At 44.6% G+C, this 22,270-nt stretch overlaps 1 protein-coding gene across 2 annotated transcripts in view; it reads right to left on the reverse strand.

The window, feature by feature from the left end:
- The window catches only part of SPAG9 (sperm associated antigen 9), a 1,094,694-nt gene that overhangs the window by 654,374 nt on the left and 418,050 nt on the right, over positions 1 to 22,270 (reverse strand). For both annotated transcript variants that reach the window (XM_069200034.1, XM_069200033.1), the window contains exon 16: positions 18,220 to 18,312. In XM_069200034.1, the coding sequence (XP_069056135.1) occupies positions 18,220 to 18,312 (93 nt within the window). The remainder of the gene's footprint in view (positions 1 to 18,219; positions 18,313 to 22,270) is intronic.

Below are 22,270 nucleotides of genomic sequence, written 5' to 3' on the forward strand. Positions count from 1 at the left end.
CTCCAACAGAAATAGAGTTACAGAAGGTAAGTAAAGTATTCTTCTGATGGACTCATCTCCCCAAAGGTTATTCACCCTGTGAATAGATACCAAACTGGCTGTTGAGGCAGTAGGGCTTCTCGAACGTGTGCACTGATGTCCGTGTAGCTGCCTGACAGATATACAGGACAGGCACTCCGAATGCCAGTGCACTGGTTGCTGCCTTGGCGGAGTTGGCCCTAAGGCTTAGATGCTCGTTAGCTAATGTCTACGAGGTTTTAATGCAGAGTAATATCCATCAAGAGAAAGTTATTTCCTGCACTGCCTAGCCCTTCTTTATTATCCCACAAAGAAATGATTGTCAACCCAATGTTCCTTGGTGCGATCATTGTAAAAACTGAGTTCCCTTTAAAGGGTCCAAACAATGGAGTCTCTCTTCCACTTTTGAGGAATAATGGAGAGCAAAGAAGTTTGGAAGGGTGACTGCTTGTTCAACATGAAACGGCATGCCGATGTTACAGCAACCAGGAACACTGTTTTTTTAAGGCAAGTCAAAGTAACATACAGCTGTGCATTGGTTCAAAAGGGGTGCACATTAGTAAAGAGAGAGCAGATTGAAGTCCCACTGTGGCATCACACAGGGTGTAGAGTACGAAAGATTCAAGGAAGGGTGCCAGGCTGCAAGTACGCCATCAACCACCTTGGGAGGAAGATCAAAGGGGTTCAACTGTCACTGCTCAGTATCCACGCATGGGGGTGCAAGTTCCCTTGGTGCATGGCCTCGCTGTGGAACCTGCCCTGCTGCTGCAACATTCTCCCAAAGTGGCAGCCTGATCAGAGGCTAGTTGCTCAAGTCAAGAATTTCTTGGTGCCACACTCTCCTGGCCCAATCAAGAGGCACTACAATGATGTTCTTTCAGAACACAGGGCAGGAGAGGTAGCAGCAGTAAAGCATACAGGAGTTATGTGCTCCACTGTAGATGGAATAGGTTTCCAATATAGCGCCTTACATTGCATTTTCTCAGTAGTGGCAAAGAAACCGAGCCAGGGCCCTCCACATTGTTGAAAAATGCCTGTGACACTTATGGTTTAACTGTCATTTGGGACTGTCTCTTGTAGCCACCTTAGGATGGAGCTGGACAGGTTCCTTTGGTGCTGGGTCCACTGAGACTTCTAGTCTCACTGCAAAGCTTGCATGTGCCATCCAGCAAGGTTGGGAAACAGGATGTTGGAGGCAATAATGCCAAGAAGACTTACAGCCATCCTCACTAAGACCTAGGACAGAGGCTTAAACATTGGAATCATAGGTTGAAAAGCTCAAAATCTCCCCATATCCAGGATGGCTCTGATAAAAGGAAGCCTCTATGAAGGAGTCAAGTGTGACTTTGGAAGACTGACTGAGAAACCCAATGAGGTCAAGAGGTTTGCCGTTCTCTGAAGGTGGTCTCTGATCCATTATGGCTAGCCAGCTTTCAAAAGCCAGTCGTCAAGATAGGAGAAGGCTAACAGCCCAGACCTCTGCAGACGAACAGTGATCATTGCCATCACCTTTGTAAAAACCCGGGGGGGCACTGGTAAGGCCGAAAAAGAGCACAGCAATTGAAAGTGCTTGTGGCCCACCTTAAATGTCAGGAAGAGCCTGTGGGTTTGCAGGATGGGGATGTGAAATTCAGCATTTTTATAACAATATTGGGCCTGGGTGCATAGTACACTGACACAGATTGCTCACAGACCAGTGACACTGGATCCTAAAATAGCACTTCTGGATCTCATGGACGAGTGGGTGGTAGTTATGCTTCATGACTATTTGTTGCATTGGTTTTATGGTTTTATTAATAGCCAAGTAGGATATCGCACATGACTGTTGACTGCATAAGGCAACCACCCTTAAAGAATGGACAAATGGCATGAATTATCGTAAAAGGTTAAGGAACATCTGTTTAACTACAGGGGGTGGCCCCAGAAATACAATAAGGTTTGAGGCCAATTTTGGGAGTTCTCACACTGAAGGGCCTTTAACTCGAACCACTATCTATTGGTTACCATTGTGTTCTTGAAATGTCTCTGGAAACAATTATTTTGAGTCAGAATTCAATCTTGCAGGTACTGCTGTATGTTATTTGCTACTAATAATCAAAAGTAAGCATCCTGTAGGTCCAGCACCACCATTCAATCTCCAGAGCAGATGAAACCTGGACCAGAGTGAGCATTTGTAATCTGTCCTTACACAGGAAGGCACTGAGTGGGTGAAGAAGTAGGATAGGGTTGAGGCCTCAATCCTTCCTCGGCACAAGGAAGTAGAGGGAAAAGCACCCACTCCCCACTTGTAAGGATGGTACCCTCTCAATAGCATCTCTGGCCAAAAGAGCCAGCACTTACTGCCAAAAAACGGACATATGGTCCTTCAAGAAGTGATCCGAAGTAGGTGGCGGGTAAGGTAGGTTGAAAGGGAGGGGCAGGGCATAGCCCAGCTGGACAATCTGCAGGACTAATTTTTCAAATGTAATATTAAAGTGGCTGATCCTGCCTCCTACCAGGTGGCAGTGTGCTGTTAAGGGCACGCTGAAGGGGTTTTCAAGGTCGTTGTTGCAGGGCTGGGATGTGCTCTACCCCTGATGGCCACGTATTGTCTCTTGGACCTACGGTCTGACCTCAAAAAGCTGGCAGGTCTGTAGATCAAGCAGCTGTTCGTGACACTGTGTATATGCCAAGGACTGGCATATCATCAAAAAGGGTGAAATGGTTAATGAGATAGCAGGAGCTGAAAGTCCCACTAAGAGTGCCCTGCCTTGGATCTCCATTAAAAACCCTTTGGAGCAGAGTCCGCCTTTTCAACGAACAATGCAGGAGCAGTCAAAAGGAATGTTCATTAAGTATGCCTGAACATCCAGATCTCTAGTGTTGTGGGATTTGTTGATTGACCAGGGGTCCAGAACATGGCATAGCTCAAGTGCTCAACAGCGAGCCAATGACGGCTTCATTGAAGGGCAAGAGAAGTTTGGTTGCTTGCTTGGCTAGTCTGCATGACCTACGTCAGCACATTCAGTTATACAAGGACCTCAGCATCCCTTCTAATAATGGTGGCAAATGATGTGCTTTTTACTGTTGTTGGATGGGGGATAGATTGGCAACCCAGTATTCTCTAAGTCCATGTACCATTCATCATCATCATCATCATCATCATCATCATCATCATCATCATCATCATCATCATCATCATCATCATCATCATCATCATCATCATCATCATCATCATCATCATCATCATCATCATCATCATCATCCATTGAGGCAAACTCTTCCCATCTGCTACTGTCAGAGCCAAAATGCTGGTGTAGTGTGTGTGCCCAACTGCAAGGGAGGAGAATTCTGTCTGATGGATTCAGTATAGGCAGTGGCACATCAAGATCTGAAAACAGTCTCAGTCAAGACAAAGCCAGCTCATAGTCGGATACCATGCCGAAAGCCGGTACAGAACCCAGAGAAGCTTAGAGGGGCAAAGACCCGCAGTGGTAATTCGACTGAGGTCCTGGCAGATACTTGGGACCCAAAGACGAACAAGAGTGAGCCACAACTGCACCAAAGAAGTGCAAGCATGGTGTTGTAATTATCTAAGTTGGTAAACACCAAGAACCCCCATTACCCTTGTTAGTATAGTCTGTTCCTTGTCCCTGCATTCTATATCAGAATCTTTATGTGGAGTTCAAGTTACAATGTTGATTGAAGAGACTTGAAGGAGGTGGCTGACAGCTGTATAGGGGACTCTGCATTCTAGTATGAATAAATTCATACTTACCTTTATCGGTGTGGATAGATCTTACATATTTGGCGACAAGGACAGGATCTCTGTGCGGGGCCAGCTCTGCGCCCTCTCTCTTGATTCCGTTTGACAGCTGCTGCCTCAACATTTGGTGACACTCTCCACATCGCTTTGAGTCTCTCTTTTCACAGCCATTTGGAGTGATCGGTTACAGACCATATTTATTCTGCTTATATTCATCCACCAGTATGCAGGTAAACCTCTGGCTGATTTCTTTTGTGTCGGAAGAGCAGTTACCCTGTGGACAATCAGTGCTCCCAACCCTCCTCCATGTTCAAGCATTTATGCCAGGTTACAGAAGGTAAGTAACGTATTCTTCTGATGGACTCATCTCCCCAAAGGTTATTCACCCTGTGAATAGATACCAAACTGGCTGTTGAGGCAGTAGGGATTCTCGAACGTGTGCACTGATGTCCGTGTAGCTGCCTGACAGATATACAGGACAGGCACTCCGAATGCCAGTGCACTGGTTGCTGCCTTGGTCTCGTGGAGTCATCCAGTCCGATGTTGCCAGGTGGATAAAGTATTGAGCAGCGATCTCATTCCCCCTGAAAGCTACCAAGCTTCGCCTCAACAGCTCCAGGCACAAAGTAGCAAAGCTCTGCTTCTATTTTCCTCAGAAGCTCCTTGCAATTCTAAGCACAAGACTTCCTTTGTTAGGTCCAGCAACCGGATACTACTTTGGGGGACAGCACCACCTTTGGGCACGTGCACATAGTTTCCTCAGGTACAACATGTCTCCTGCTATATTCTGTTGGCTGCAAAGTGCTCGCGGAGCAATCTGGAGAGGGTGGAGCCATCAAAACAGGGCGAAAGTGACCAACATGAGGCTCAAGTCCGCCTCCTCTGGGTGGAGTTATCATAGGCCTTCAATCACCTTTTAATTGTGGGGAAAGAACTAGACCGTCTTATTGTAAGGAACCTTCAGACGGATCAGCAGGCTCCTCACTGTTCAGAGACTTTGTGGGACTGGAACTGCTGAAGATGACTGTGCTGTGGCCAATCTAGCTTTATCTAGTCAGTATTCTTACAAAATTATAATAAACATTGTTAACATTTAAAATGTTCTAGCAACAAGCTATTTAGCTGTAATGTATAGTTTATATCATTTGAGCAAGTTAACTTACAGTAAGCCAATAGCACATTACATTGAGCAAGTGGACAACCCTATCAGCAGTGTATACTTATCTGTTCAGTTCTTACTGGGTTATTCTGTTCTCACGCACTATTAACCTTTAGTTAGGTTAATCATTGAACAATGCATTTAATGAAGGTTGTTTTAGGGTGAATATTAAGTAATTCACAGAACAAAAGTACCGCAAAACATATGTATACATATTTCATATTACCTAAACTGTATTATTCTGTAGGTAATTTCCTATTATCCTTGTCCGTGGTAATTATTGTTTTACTACTGTATTATTGTGCATATTCGTTTTTTCTAGACCCATCCCTACCTACATTAATTTTAAACAATATAATTTGTAATGTCCCAACCGGCACCTTTCCTAAATGAACGGGGAGAACCGTTGATTCAGTGGAATAGATGGATAAAGTTGTTTGAATCATACCCAACAGCTATTGGGGGAGATAGATTCTCTTCAGTTCTCAAACAACACATACTCCTACATAATTTAGGAATTTATGTGAGAAACATTTTTGATGACTTACCAGATTCATGCATTGAAGGGCAAGGGGGTGATGAAGACGTACAACGGCATTTGCAATTGAACAACTACCAGAATACGCTTAAGGAATTAGAAGAACAATTTGGTGAAAAGTTTAATGTAGTATTACAAAGGGATATGTTTTTCTCTACGACACAAGGGAAAAATGAGAAAGTAATTAATTACATTGCTGCCTTAAGAGGGTTATCTGCTACATGCGATTTTAGGTTGTTGACCGACTCTCGCATAAGAGACCAACTCATTAGGTGCACCAATGACAACAGAATCAAAGAAATACTATTAGCAGAAAATCTGGGCACAACACAAGCCAAAAGCATAGCCAAAAGTATAGAACACACTGCGCTCTGGATGAAAGAAAGGGAAGACTCTGTAGATGCTAATTTGATAAGAAATGCTAATGTGAATAAAATTACAGAGAAGTTTGACGCAAGGCAAATGCAAACACAGATCCCAAACCAAAGTATGAGAATGAAAGTCTAAGATGTTGCATATATAGTAACACAATTCATTTAGCAAGTAATCCTAAGTGGCCCACTAGAGGAGTAATATGTTAAAAATGAAACAAAAGAGGACACTTTGCTAAAGTGTGCAAGGATGAGGGTAATAAAATCACACATATGAAGGAGAGGCAGAAAAGGGAATAAATTGTATTTCAAATCTCAAGTACGATGGTGAATACTGAAACTACATATCCTACATGTGACTTAAGTCTTGATGGAGCATTTTTTTTTTAATGTTTTCGCAGACTCCTGCTCCTTATACACCTTAATAAATGAAGCTTCATTTAAGGAAAGCGACATAAGCCCTGTAGAATATACTAAGGATCCTATCCCTTTAACAGGAATGTTGATCATGCATATAATGTTTAAAGGCAAGACCACAGTAGGAAGAGTGTACATCACCAGGCAAGGATCCAACCTCTTAGGTTAGAAACACCAGAACAATCTGGTAATTAAATTAGATCCTAATGCAGCTGAACAAGTTTATTTAACTGATAGGTCCGTAACAGGAACAGACATGTGTGAAAAATATCTGGAAGTATTTACAAATGAGTTAGGGTTGCTTAAGCCAAACCTACAATACATAAAGCACGTCCTATACTGTTAATGGTGAAATAACCCCTTCAAGAAGAACTGGACAGGTTAGAATCTACAGGAGTAACAGAAAAAATTTAACCTGTGGAATGGTTAGCTCCATAAACACAAAAAGTATGGGGTTCACTTATAAGATGGAACTTCTGGAAAAAGAGTTACCTGGGGGTCCTCAGTCTCACATTATGAGTACCGTATTGAGTGCTGTTTAAAGTTATGTAGTAAGGGAAGTTTCCCTTACGGACTAGGTGGTCTCACACACTATATAGTGTCTTGCTTCATCATATGACCACCTAGCCCCACCCAGGTAGGACAATGCCACCTGGGTGGGCTCAACCTCACCGTTAAAAGAACAGGAGAGAGTGTGGAAATTCAAATTATCTGGAAGTATATGGGACCCAGCTATGCTAGGGAAAATATAAAAACACCTAGTCAGTCACCTGTGTGATAGTACATTTTATTCGTGGTGACCGCTGGTGAGGTAAAGAACAGAGGATGGGACACCTATATGAGAGTAAAGACTTGCGGGGTCACCTATCTAATAGTTACTGGTCAACATGTTTCTGCCCACTGCTAAGAGCCAAAGCAGATCTGGGGGCATTTTTCATGGCCTGGGATCCCTCAGTATCATGCACTACAAAAGCAAGAAAAAAGAGACTACTCCACCAGGAGGAGTTAAGATATTATAGAGATTAAGGGCCTACCTGTGGGGAGATACCCTATGGTGGCCCTAATCCTGAAGGGCTCCAAGACCGCTTGTGGAGGAGAACGGAGTAGGTGTTGAGCGAGCGCCTCCTTTGGAGTTTGTGTGACTATATGGGGACACTCCCCCTCCTTTAGACCTGGGGTCAGTAGCCCTTCAGGAGGAAAATTTGCCTTAGACCTTAATGCAAACATATGGATAGACAGGCATCCCCTACGTAACATAAATACAATTATAAGCATAATTCAAGGTGCACATTACTTCAGGGTGTTAGAACTTTCATATGCATACCATCAAGTAACCCTCCATCCAGACAGAGACCCTAGCATCTTTCATAACCCCCTTTGGAGCTTACCAATTCAGTAGGATGCCATTTAGCTTGGCGTCAGCCGCAGAAGTCTTCCAACGGGTGATACATCACATTTTACAAGGGACTCGAAAAGTCCTTTGTTTTCAGGATGATATACTGATTTATGGAGGGTCTAAAGAAGAACATAAACAAATACTTGAGGAAGTTTTAATCAAACTTAACAAGGCGGGACTCACCATACATAAAGAAAAGTGTAAGATAGGAGTAAAATCTGTGGAATACCTGGGGGACACAATCTAAGCAGACGGTATTAAGCCAAAAAAAAAAAAAAAAAAAACGTAGTTGACTCCATATAATTAGCACCTGCACCTTCTAACAAAGAAAAACCTAAAACTTTTCTTGACCTGATAGAATAAATTCTATGAGAGCCTTATTAAAAAGAAAAGGTGGGCTGGGGGAGGTACCATTTGATTGGAATTATCAGTGTCAATCAGAATTCAACCGAATAAAAAGCCATTGCACCTCAACTAGGGAAATTTGATGATAAGGCTAAAACCATATTAACTACAGATGCCAGTATGAAAGGGCCTGGCACTTCACTTTCTCAAATAATCACTGGTAAAGAAAAGATTATAGACTTTGCTTCAAGGCCATTTAGAAATGTCAAGCTCAATTAGTCCAATATAGAAAATAAGCACTGGCATGTTATTAGGCCATAAACCACTTCAAATTCTATTTGTCGAGCATACCTTTTACAATAATGACTGATCATAAACTAATAATTCGCATGTTATAGTAAAAGCCACCCCTCTCATTTCTAAATGGTTATTAGGACTTCAAGGCTGCAAATTCAATAGTGTTTATGTCCCAGGAACAAGAAACCAAGTAGGGGATTGTCTTTCCCATTTACCTATAGTTGATGAGAATCAACTAGAAAAACCTCCAGAAGAACTGTCCAAACTAATGAAATTCCTGCAATCCACAAAGTGGACTGGTAACAATGCTTAAAAGAGAAAAGAACATTAGCTGATCTGAAAAAAAAAATAGTCAAAGGTTGGTAGAGAAATGTAATGAATTACCCAAGAACCTCCAACCATATTGGAATGTGAGGGAAGAGGTGTCCATTGTGGATAGCACCATAATAAGAGCTAACAGAATTGTACCTCCAATCCACATACATGAATAGATCATTGAAATTGCCCATGAGGAACATTTGGGAAGGAGCATGACTAATATTAAGATCTGTGATAAGTACTAGTTTCCCTTTATGGATGAAAACAGACTGAAAGATTGCTTAGCTTGTTGTTCCAGTGACAAGACTTAAGTTACTCACAAGGTTCCACTGCTTCCTGTAGCAATACCATCCTGACCATGTGACAAACTTGGCCTTGATATAATAGGGCACATGAATTTATCCAACATGCAAAACAAAAACATGTTTGTCTTAGTTGACTACCATTTACATTGGCTCCCAACTAGATTTGTGAACAATATGAATGCATCCATATTAATAGAGTTTTTGACAGATACATTCTCAAGGGAAGGCATATTTAGTTCAATTGTTTCTGACACCGGAATACAGTTCACTTCAATAGGGATGCAAAATTCTTAAAAGATTTGTCTATTAGTCATGTAAGGACATCTCTCCATTGTCCGAAGGCCAATGGCTTAGTGGAAAGAATAAACAGATTGATCAAAGATACCATTCAACTGGCATATACTGCGAGGGAACAAGTTAAAAACGGTGGGGTCACACCATACTACCCCAAACATTTTCAAGGGTATCTCATTTTGTATCACTCAAAGAAAAAATCCTGGTCCTAACTTGCTAAACAGAGGTAATCCTGTCTGGATAGATCGAGATGAAGCAAAAGGAAAAGTAGAGAAATCAACATGAGTATAAAACTTGATATGACAATAAATGGGGAACAGTGAATCATGAATGGAGCAAGGGTTAATGGGTGATACTAAAAAGGCCACACAACTCTCAAAACCATTTTTTGTTATTCTTGGAACCCCAGAAGATACTGGGGGTCATTATGACCCTGGCAGTCGGCGTTAATGTGGTCGTAGTACTGCCAACAGGTACTTACCGCCTCATTATGACATTGGAGGATTAGCAGAAGTCAACCCGCCAATGTATCACTCCGACCGCTGTGGTGGTAGCAGCCACCGGGCTGGAGATAACCATCTCCAGCCCGGTGGCCGCCATTGTGGATTATGACCCTGCCTACTGCCATGGTTTTCGAGGTGTTCGTAACTCCACAAAAACCATGGTGGTAGACCCTATCAGTGACAGGGAATTTATTCCCTGTCACTAATAGGAGGCCCCAGCTCCCACTACCTCTCAAGGAACCCCTGTATCTCCCATACATCCACACACCCCCAATCACACACACACACATGCAGACACACACTCATTCATACATACACGCATGCATTCATTCACACACACATCCGCACACACTTCAAAACATGCACACAGACACGCATTACTATTTCCATGCACTCACACTTCCATACATTCACGCACATAATCAACATTAAACACACACCCGCATTCATGCACACACTCATACATACTTGCAAACATCCACAGACACACCTCCCACCCCCTCCCCTGTCGGAGACCCGACTTTCCTGGATCAAGGGGGTCTTCCGGCAGGAGACGGGATGGGACGCTGCTACTGCCAGTAGCGCCCGCCAGCAGAACACCGCCTGGCCGTATTATTTTTCATAATATGGGTGGCAACGGTCTATTGGCGTGGCGCTGCTGGTGGTAGCAGCGCCATCTTACCGCCATCCGCCAGATTTCCGCCCTTCTTGACGCAGAAAACCGGCTGTGGTCATATTATGGCGGACGGATGGTAGGCACGGCAACGGTCATTTGGGGGCCGTCACTGTGGCGGCAGGTGTTTTTTACTGCCAATGATAAAATGAGGGCCTAAATGTGTTAAACAGAACACCGTGGTTCTAGAAGATGGACGTACTTGGAGTATGGACAATGTAGCGTATTGCCCAGAATGAAAATGTCACTTACCCAGTGTACATCTGTTCGTGGCATCAGTCGCAGTAGATTCGCATGTTCTGCAATAGCTCGCCATCTGGTGTTGGGCCGGAGCGTTACAAGTTGTTTTTCTTCGAAGAAGTCTTTCGAGTCACGGGACCGAGTGACTCCTCCTTTTGTCTCCATTGCGCATGGGCGTCGACTCTATCCTCGATTGTTTTTCCCCGCAGAGGGTGAGGTAGGAGTTGAATTGTAGTAATAGTGCCCATGCAATGGAGTGACTAAGTATGCACCTATTTAAGGTTGAGATGATACATATATAAATAATTGAAGGTAACTTCCAAACTGCTACAGGCTCCCGGGGAGGCGGGTGGGCACATGCGAATCTACTGCGACTGATGCCACGAACAGATGTACACTGGGTAAGTGACATTTTCAGTTCGATGGCATCTGTCGCTGTAGATACGCATGTTCTGCATAGACTAGTAAGCAGTTATTTCCCCAAAAGCGGTGGATCAGCCTGTAGGAGTGGAAGTAGTCTGAAATAATGTCCTTAATACGGCTTGACCTACTGTGGCTTGTTGTGCGGATAACACGTCCACACAGTAGTGCTTGGTGAATGTGTGAGGCGTAGACCATGTGGCTGCCTTACATATTTCTTGCATTGGGATGTTTCCTAGAAAGGCCATGGTAGCACCTTTCTTTCTGGTTGAGTATGCCCTTGGTGTAATGGGCAGCTGTCGTTTAGCTTTAAGGTAGCAGATTTGGATGCATTTAACTATCCATCTAGCTATACCTTGTTTTGAAATTGGGTTTCCTGCGTGAGGTTTTTGAAATGCAATAAAGAGTTGTTTAGTTTTTCTGATGTTTTTTGTTCTGTCAATGTAATACATTAATGCTCTTTTGACATCTAATGTATGTAGTGCCCTTTCAGCTACGGTATCTGGCTGTGGAAAGAACACTGGAAGTTCCACTGTTTGATTGAGATGGAACGGTGAAATAACCTTTGGCAAAAATTTAGGATTGGTCCTTAGGACGACTTTATTTTTGTGTAGTTGTATAAAAGGTTCCTGTATAGTAAACGCCTGAATCTCGCTTACTCTTCTTAGGGAAGTAATGGCGATGAGAAATGCCACCTTCCAGGTTAGGAACTGTATGTCGCAGGAGTGCATGGGTTCAAAAGGTGGACCCATAAGTCTAGTTAGGACAACATTTAGGTTCCATGAAGGAACAGGTAGTGTTCTTGGTGGTATAATTCTCCTAAGGCCCTCCATGAATGCTTTAATGACTGGTATTTTATATAGGGAAGTTGAATAGGTAGTTTGCAGGTATGCAGATATTGCTGCAAGGTGAATCTTAATGGAAGAGAAAGCTAGGTTAGATTTTTGTAAGTGAAGCAAGTAACCCACTACCTGTTCTGGAGTTGTGTGTAATGGTTGTATTTGATTAATATGGCAGTAGCAAACAAACCTCTTCCATTTACTTGCATAGCAGTGCCTGGTGGATGGCCTTCTTGCTTGTTTTATGACTTCCATACATTCTTGGGTAAGTTGTAAGTGCCCGAATTCTAGGATTTCAGGAGCCAGATTGCTAGATTCAGCGATGCTGGATCTGGGTGTCTGATCTTTTGGTTGTGCTGTGTCAACAGATCTGGCCTGTTGGGCAATTTGATGCAGGGTACCACTGATAGGTGTAGCAGTGTTGTGTACCAGGGTTGCCTTGCCCAAGTTGGTGCTATCAATATGAGTTTGAGTTTGCTTTGACTGAGTTTGTTTACCAGGTAAGGAAGGAGAGGGAGAGGAGGAAAAGCGTAAGCAAATATCCCTGACCAGTTCATCCATAGGGCATTGCCTTGGGATTGTTTGTGTGGGTATCTGGATGCGAAGTTTTGGCATTTTGCGTTCTCCCTTGTCGCAAACAAGTCTATCTGAGGTGTTCCCCAGAGTTTGAAATAAGTGTTCAGAATTTGGGGGTGAATTTCCCATTCGTGGACCTGTTGGTGATCTCGAGAGAGATTGTCTGCGAGTTGATTTTGTATCCCTGGTATAAACTGTGCAATTAGGCGAATTTGGTTGTGAATTGCCCAATGCCAAATTTTTTGTGCTAGCAGGCTTAACTGCGTGGAGTGCGTCCCCCCCTGCTTGTTTAGATAATACATTGTTGTCATGTTGTCTGTTTTGACGAGAATGTATTTGTGAACTATTATTGGTTGGAAAGCTTTTAGTGCTTGAAAAACTGCTAGAAGTTCTAGGTGATTGATATGCAGTCTTGTTTGATGTACGTTCCATTGTCCTTGTATGCTGTGTTGATCGAGGTGTGCTCCCCACCCTGTCATGGAAGCATCTGTTGTTATTACGTATTGTGGCACTGGGTCTTGGAAAGGCCGCCCCTTGTTTAAATTTATGTTGTTCCACCACAGAAGCGAGAGGTAAGTTTGGCGGTCTATTAACACCAGATCTAGAAGGTGACCCTGTGCTTGAGACCACTGTGATGCTAGGCATTGTTGTAAGGGCCTCATGTGCAGTCTTGCGTTTGGGACAATGGCTATGCATGATGACATCATGCCTAGGAGTTGTAATACCATCTTTGCTTGTATCTTTTGTGTTGGATACATGCGTTGTATGATGGTGTTGAAATTTTGAATTCTTTGTGGACTTGGAGTGGCTACTCCTTTTGATGTGTCTATTATGGCTCCCAGGTATTGTTGTACCTTGCGTGGCAGAATTTTGGATTTTGTGAAATTGACGGTGAACCCTAGTTTGAAGAGGGTTTGTATGATATGATTTGTGTGATTTGAGCACTCTATTAACGAATGGGCCTTGATTAGCCAGTCGTCTAGATATGGGAACACATGTATCTGCTGCCTTCTTATGTGTGCTGCGACTACCGCTAGACATTTGGTAAAGACTCTCGGTGCGGTTGTTAATCCGAAAGGCAGTACCTTGAATTGGTAATGTATTCCTTTGAATACAAACCTTAGGTATTTCCTGTGCGATGCGTGTATTGGTATATGGAAATAAGCATCCTTGAGGTCTAAAGTTGCCATGTAGTCGTGCAGCTTTAGCAATGGCAATACTTCTTGTAGTGTGACCATGTGGAAGTGGTCTGATTTGATGAAAGTGTTCACTACTCTGAGGTCTAGGATTGGTCTCAGTGTTTTGTCCTTCTTTGGTATCAGAAAGTACAGTGAGTAAACTCCTGTGTTTATTTGTGTGTTTGGCACTAATTCGATTGCATTTTTTTGCAATAGTGCCTGCACTTCTATCTCCAGGAGATTGGAATGGTGTGTTGTTAAATTTTGTGCTTTTGGTGGTATGTTTGGAGGGAATTGTAGAAATTCTATGCAATAACCATGTTGGATAATTGCTAGAACCCAAGTGTCTGTAGTGATTTTCTCCCATGCTTTGTAATAATGACCTATTCGTCCCCCCACTGGTGTTGTGTGGAGGGGGTGAGTGACATGTGAGTCACTGTTTAGTAGTAGGGGTTTTGGGGCTTTGGAATCTTCCTCTATTTCTAGGGAATTGCCCTCCTCTATATTGTCCCCGAAAACCTCCTCTATACTGTCCCTGGTAACTGGACGGTGTGGCTTGTGAGGTGCTGGCTTGTGTGCTTTGACCCCGAAACCCCCCTCGAAAGGGCGTTTTACGGAATGTGCTGTAATTCCCTCTGCTCTGCGGGGAGTAGAGTGCGCCCATGGCTTTGGCAGTGTCCGTATCTTTTTTGAGTTTCTCAATCGCTGTGTCCACTTCTGGACCGAACAGTTCTTTTTCATTAAAAGGCATATTGAGAACTGCTTGTTGAATCTCTGGTTTAAATCCAGACGTTCGGAGCCATGCATGCCTTCTGATAGTTACAGATGTATTAATTGTCCGTGCAGCTGTATCTGCAGCGTCCATGGAGGAGCGGATCTGGTTGTTGGAGATGGCCTGTCCCTCCTCAACCACTTGTTTTGCCCTATTTTGTAAGTCCTTGGGCAGATGTTCAATGAGATGTTGCATCTCGTCCCAGTGGGCTCTGTCATAGCGCGCAAGTAGTGCCTGGGAGTTCGCGATGCGCCACTGGTTTGCAGCTTGTGCTGCGACTCTTTTACCAGCTGCATCAAACTTGCGGCTTTCTTTATCTGGGGGTGGTGCATCTCCAGATGTGTGGGAGTTGGCCCTTTTCCTAGCTGCTCCTACAACGACAGAGTCTGGTGGCAGCTGTGTAGTGATGAAAACCGGGTCCGTAGGAGGCGGCTTATACTTTTTTTCTACCCTTGGTGTGATTGCCCTACTTTTAACCGGCTCCTTAAAGATGTCTTTTGCGTGCCGGAGCATACCAGGGAGCATAGGCAGGCTTTGGTATGAGCTGTGGGTGGAGGAGAGTGTGTTGAATAAGAAATCATCCTCGACCTGTTCTGAGTGGAGGCTTACGTGGTGAAATTGTGCTGCTCTAGCCACCACTTGAGAGTACGCGGTGCTGTCTTCTGGTGGAGATGGCTTTGTAGGGTATGCCTCCGGACTGTTATCTGACACTGGGGCGTCGTATAGGTCCCATGCGTCCTGATCTTGGTCACCCTGGCTCATGGTGGTGTGAGCTGGGGAGTGTGATGGAGTTTGTGCTGGTGAAACGTCAATCACGGGCGGAGGAGAGGGTGGTGGTGTAACTCTTTTCACCACTTTTGGTTGTGGTGTTTGTTCCGTCTGGAACTCCAACCTCCTCTTTCTCCTAATGGGGGGAAGGGTGCTTATTTTTCCTGTCCCCTGCTGAATGAAGATACGCTTTTGCGTATGGTCCACATCAGTTGCTTGTAGCTCTTCCTCAAACCTATGCTTCTGCATTTGGGAGGTTAGCGAGTGCTCTTCTGTATAAGAGCCTGAAGCTGGGTCGCTTGCAGTTTGTTTCGGCATCGAAACTTTGTCTGCGTGTTTTTTCGGCTCCGAGGTGACTTTTTTCCTTTTCGGGGCCGAAACCTCTCGGCGTCGATCTGTTTCGGTGCCGCTGTCTCGGCGTCGAGCCGTGTCCGCACCGGCATCACGGTGTCGAGGCTTGTCTCCAGCACTTTCTCGGTCCCGAGAAGGCTGCGTGCCGGTGTCTCGACCGGAGTCGGACGACCTCGGCACTGTTTGGGCCTTTTTCGGTGCCGACGGTCGGTCACCGAATTTATGGGTCGAGCCATGGCCTGGTGGCAGTGGCGTCCCCTGGGCCTTGTAAATGTTTCTCTGTGTGGTTTTCGACGTCTTACTCACGGTTTGTGTATCGTCGAATCCTTCGGAGTCTGAGTCTTGGATCGAGAAGGTACCTTCCTCTTCCTGTTCCTCGAACTCCCGTTGGGCTGTCGGTGCGGACGCCATCTGAAGTCTTCTGGCTCGACGGTCTCGGAGTGTTTTTCGGGACCGGAACGCACGACAGGCCTCGCAGGTGTCTTCGCTGTGCTCAGGTGACAGGCACAGGTTGCAGACCAAGTGTTGGTCTGTGTAGGGGTATTTATTGTGGCATTTGGGGCAGAAACGAAACGGGGTCCGTTCCATCGGCGTTCTTCAGCACGCGGTCGGGCCGACCAGGCCCCGACGGAGGATCGAAAAACTACCCCGAAGGGCACCGGAGCTCTTCGATGCGGTGTTGAATGTAAGTACGCCGATCCCGAACGCAACAATACCGACGAAAATCTTCTGAAATTAGCTAATTTTCCGTTCCGAAACTCGGATTGACAGGAACACGTCCGAACCCGATGGCGGAAAAAAAACAATCGAGGATAGAGTCGACGCCCATGCGCAATGGAGACAAAAGGAGGAGTCACTCGGTCCCGTGACTCGAAAGACTTCTTCGAAGAAAAACAACTTGTAACACTCCGGCCCAACACCAGATGGCGAGCTATTGCAGAACATGCGTATCTACAGCGACAGATGCCATCAAACGTACTCATTTCAGAGAATAGATCAACCACTGAGACATCAAAGGCACCAACAGAACTGAATAAACCAGAGAGGCATGGAACTTGCCGACACCAAAGTAGGCATTCAGATTTCAAAATGGGCTAAAGACAATTTAGAATCTTGTTGCAATGTTGTCTTTTATTTCTGATAAATGGAGATGTGTTGTACTTATCTAAGTTGGTACTTACCACACCCCGCCCCTATTGCCCTTGTTAGTACAGTCCACCCATTCCCCCCTGCATTCTATGCCAGAATCTTTATGAGGAGCTCAAGTCAAAATGTTGTGTAAGCAGCCATGAAGAAGGCAGTTGACAGCTGTATAGAGGACTCTTCATTTGTGTATGAATTATATTGTACTTACCACCATCGGTGTGGATAGTTCTTAAACATGGCCTCGTGTAAATATCCGACTTGCTGTGACATCGCTGATGGACTAAAGAACTCCAGATGCATCGCACTTAAGTATGGAACTGACTCCTCAGTGGAACTGGAGCACAATGACACCCCTTCAAGTCTTCTCTGGAGAACAAGAGTGGTGGAAAGAACGGAGTCCCGCTTGGACTTTTCATGTTTTTTTTAAAAATATTTACCCAAAGACTTGAATCGCAAGGAAGATTTTCTGTAGGCAATGACTGCGGGGGTGGGTCCACACACTTTTCTTTGGCTTGGAGCTGGACTGATGAGGAGACTTCCACTGCTTTGCCACAAAGAACCTGCCATTCTCAGATGGATGTGGGTTCTTCGCAGATCTTAGAGTTGTGAATCAAACTTAGGCACCAGAGACACAAGTCATGGGGATCTGTCAGCAAAAATCTGTATGCAACAGCCCTTGCAAGGTTTAAAACCTGCATGCTGAAAAATGTATAATAACATTTATAGAGTGAAGAAAGAGGGAGCAGATCTGCATCTGATGGCGCAGAAAAAAAGGAACTGATGTCAAAGTACACAGGTGTTACTTGCATAGGGCACTGGTAGTTCCAGAGCAGAATGGCAAAAGGATAGCTGGCCATATACTGGCAAACAAAAGCTTTTGAGTTTCTAGTTCCAGTCTGGCACCTGGGGATATTCACTAAGTGAGGAATCTGCAGCTGGAAGTATCAATCAGAAAGTAAAGTACTTACAGCAATTATTATATCTGATGCATAACTGTTTGTGTTCTGAGTCTCCAACCACCAAACTACCTCCATGAGAGGCCTTTGACTGCTCACCTTTGTTACCCTGTGAGTTAAGTGCATAAAATATCCAGTCTGGGGTGCCATAGTATATCAGATCATGGGACATCAGTGGAAAAAGACCCAACAACCATGGTTGAGGCTTGCTGCCCCATGGCCCAAAAAGGTGTTCAGATAAGCGATGAGCTCCAGAGTTTTATAATGATAGCACTGCCCTACGTAGTAATATCTTTGTTGAGTACCAAATGTGACAAATAGATTTTTGTTTTTTTAACAGAACAAATATTTCTAAAGCCTGTTGCCCCTTGGACAATTTGATACTAGTAAAATTCAACACACCTGAACAACCATGAAGATAGTCCAAACCCTGCTCCAATTAAATGTTTTACTAAAGACAAACCCCTTACAAGCTACTCCTCCAATCACTTTCTCTAGATCATTGCCTTTGACCATGTAAACCACTCTGCTCTCTTTGGCTAGGTGCATGCTATACAAATACCACATACAGTGAAAATAAAACAAAAAGCTTACCTTCATTGAAGCATCCTTATCATTCAGTGGTCTTAAATAGACAGGCACAGGTAGATTCTTCATCTTGTTTTCATTCTGGTTATCATTAGCCCCCTAATTAAAAACAAAGAATAATTGAGTGCTGTTTTGCAAATATTTAGAGTGTGGAATTTATATGGGAGCATCAAGTGCTGCCTTATCTTGGAAACAGTAAGGAAAATATATTCATTTTGGGTCTGTTAAATACATGTGGAGCTTTTGGTTTCAGCAAAACTGAAAGCTAACTTCTGTTTACCTGTACTCCGTGGACCCTCAGGGTATAACCCTTTTCAGCAAACTACTGGACCTTAGAGGGTGGGTTTTATCAGTCTGGATGCAGTTAAAACACAAAATACTTACTGGACAACAACCAGTAGCATGCTTTAAAATCCCTATCTATCACTCTTATTCTCACTTCTCAAAGAGCCTCCCAACAGTCAGCAGAGTAATAATTTGTGCCTTATTATTGTGAAAAATCATGATTGTTGGAGCAATGCATCATGACCTTAAGAAACAAACTGAGGACTGTAATTTTAAGGTCCCTTAAGAATGTGCTTCTAGCACGAAGTTGCAAACAATTTCAGTATGTATTTATGACATTAATGTTGGGTATTTGTTATTTATAAACTTTGAATCTCAGGTCTCTGGCAATAACAATTAGAAATAAATGTGCGCTAATGACTAGCATGAGCATTGTATAATTAATTTGCTGAGCTCTGCAACAAGAGTATATAACGTTTCAGTGATGCATGCCCTAACAATACACCATTATTGATGTGATAAAAAGAAGTTACTTACCTCTGGTAATGCCTTATCTGCTACAGACGAGATCGAGCCGCACATTCTTCATCTTAGAATTCTCTCAGGAGGCAGACTGGATATGGAAATTATTCCCAGCAGTACCTCTGCGAGTCAGAAGAGGGTTTCTGAAACTCTGTAGCGACTTCGTCCACCAGATGAGATGTAGAGGGAGTCCATATAATCCCCTCTCTGATGAGCTGACATCTGTTTCTTCCGAGACTGTTTTCCATGCCAGAACGCGAAGCCACTATAGAAACTGCCTGAGGGAAAAGTGTGCCGAAAAAGAGACATCCTTGCGTCAATTAAGTAAAAATACCAAAGAAGGAATTGAAATTGCAACAAAGGGAGCTCTGTGACATAGTTGGCGTCAACCAGGCCTGAAGTGACGCTGAGTCACCCACGAAAAGCACCACCTCGTTGTGCAGTTAATGTATCCGAATTTCCCATGCCAGGTGTCCAACTAGGGCCCCAAGGGAAGAATCCCATTCCTAGAAATCTGTACATAGAGCGGGGAGAATGAGAGGGTTGGTAAGGAATCAATGGCTAGATCCTCTCTATACCAGATAAGGTGTTACCGAAGGTAAGTAAACTCTTCATCTGAAGGAGACATCTAGCCGCAGATTCCTTACCTTAGAATAGATACCAAAGCAACCATTCCTGGAGGAGGGTCTGCGGATCAATTTAAAAAAACAATGTAACTTGCAGGGCCGAAAGGGCAAAACCCGTCACAATGGACTCAAGTATCCAGACAATGTTTGGAAAATATGTCAAGGAAACAAACGCTACCGCCTGACAGATATCCAAGACCGGAACTCTGCATTGTAAAGTTGTGGTTGTGGGCCCAACTCTGGCAGAATGAGCACGCAAGCATCAGATAGTTGTGACTTGGCATATTTGTAGCAGATTGCAATGCAAATACAACTCGTTTTGCAAAAAGTCAATGACTAGACCACGCCAGTCTAGAAAAAAGGCTGGACACCCTTAGGAATTAGGTGAATAAGAAAAGACTCCTCACCATAAGACCTGTGAAAGGAACACAGGCAAATTAAGCCCTAAAAGCATTGAAGAACAGGGTAATAGCATTACCACGGCAGTGGGACAAAAATGTGGTGGAAGATAAACAACATGAACATAAAAAAAACACCTGCTCCCAAGGTGGGACTGATCCCATGTCTGACCAGTACATGGAGGTTCAAAGTCAACAACCAATGACATTGAGCTGCAGCTCTTTGCTATACAAAACCCATTGATTCAGCCAAAGCTTCCCTAAAAAAGCACAAATTAAGTGTTGGGGGGGGCAATACCAAGAACCTATTTGTGTAGAAGGAGCATTGAACAATGTTGTAAGAGAGATTTGGTGAAGACCACAACAGCAATTACTGGTTTAGAACAACTGATGTCCTAAAAAAAAACTAAAAAAAACTGCCAAAAGTAAGAGTACAAAACCATAGAAATTCACCTGTTATAGTTATCCAAAGTAACTATAACTCGTGCCCTAGTCGTCCAGATATGGGAAGACATGTATGTGTTGTGTTCTGAGGAATGCTCAACTACTACTAGGCAGGGGGGCGTGGCCAAGATGGCGGCGAGTGCGGTCGCTTGAATCAGAGCTCCCCACACGGCCTACAATTACCCTGCAATCCCTCTGTCCCCAGGCGATAAAAACCCCCAGACCCGCATGCCTTGTATGCAACAATCTCCCGAGACCCTGAAAATTCGACCCGACCGATGATGCAGCTCGTTCGGGGCCCGGACGGAGACGGGGACGCGGACCCAGCACGGAGCAGAGCAGACCGGCGGTCGTGGCAGCTGATCCCTGCGTGCAGGTACGGAGGGATTCCACCGCAGTGGGTGGAGACGGCGGAGTGCTGCGGGTGCACACCCGTGGGTGCCGACCCTCGTGAAGGCGCATGTTATAGGCGCCCAACCTGACGGGTGGTTTAAGACTCCGAGCGGAAAAAAGGGCCCGATTGCTGGGTGCGCACCTGGCTGCTCGGCCTGATTGTGATCCAGCTGCGGATGAGGAAGGGGCCGCGGTGCAGGACAGACGAGGACCGGCATGAGTTATTGTTCAGAACTGCTGCCCAATGACACCGAACACCTGCGTGGAGAACAAGGATCCGGCGGTGTGGGACGGGGCCTCTGTCCCCGCTGGGGTGCGCGGCTAGGCCGTCGGGCCTGAGATGAGGTATGGGGCCCTGCAAAAACGAGGAGTGCTAGCTATTCCTTGCACAAAACATACACCGGAGTTCAGAGGGGAACTCAAACTACGCTGTGCCCTTTTGATAGAGTGACTTGGGGGAGCCCCTGGGCCCAGAAATCAAGCAATTTGTGAGTTAACCACCACACCCACCAACTAAATTAGGTTCAATGACACTTCTTAATTTTGTGAAATGCTCGGGAGCAATGCTGACTCTTTCCTAACATAGAACGCATAGATACGAGCGCTACAACGCACAATCGTCAACTGCAAACATCCGGCGCATGACTCTTGCAGAGCGTATCAAACTCCCACGTGCCTGCCTCCGGGCACACAACACTGCCGCTCTCCAGTGCTCAACGGGCTGGGTGCTCCCTCTGTGTGCACTCTTCATGCTGGATGTTATAAAATTTGTCATACAGATGTAACAACGCTGTAAGGAAAGACAAAAAAATAATAATTTGGCCTAATTGTGATATATAAAGACCATCCCCGAAACCTTGAAATCAAAGCACAACACAAATGTTGGAACCGTATAAACTGTCCACCTAAATCACAACATAACACGGGGAAAGTTCAGGGGATGCACCATGATGGTGAAACCGAAACCGCCGAGGGGCCAATTGGAGGCCAGACTTGGGGACCCGCTACCGATAGAGGGCTCAGATTCACTGCACAAAGTGACTGAAACGCTAGCTGCTCACTCTATACAAATTGACAAGGTACTGCAGGCGATATTAGAAACTAAAACATCCCTTGAAGGAAAGATAGACGCAATGGCAGTGGAAGTCACTATACTGCGCACTGAACACCGAAAGCTAGCGGACAGAGTAACCACAGTCGAATCACCTCTAGAAATATCTCAACCAAATATTGAGGTCATGAAAACCCGAATACAACAACAGGAATCTGAGATAATACAGCTCTAAAGACGAGCGGAGGATGCGGAGGGCCGCTCACGCCGTAATAACATTAGATTCCTGGGATTCCCGGAGCAAATCGAGCTCCCTAACGCAGAATCATTCCTGGATC

The sequence above is a fragment of the Pleurodeles waltl genome, chromosome 7 (genome assembly GCF_031143425.1).
Source record: "Pleurodeles waltl isolate 20211129_DDA chromosome 7, aPleWal1.hap1.20221129, whole genome shotgun sequence".
NCBI classification, from domain to species: domain Eukaryota; kingdom Metazoa; phylum Chordata; class Amphibia; order Caudata; family Salamandridae; genus Pleurodeles; species Pleurodeles waltl.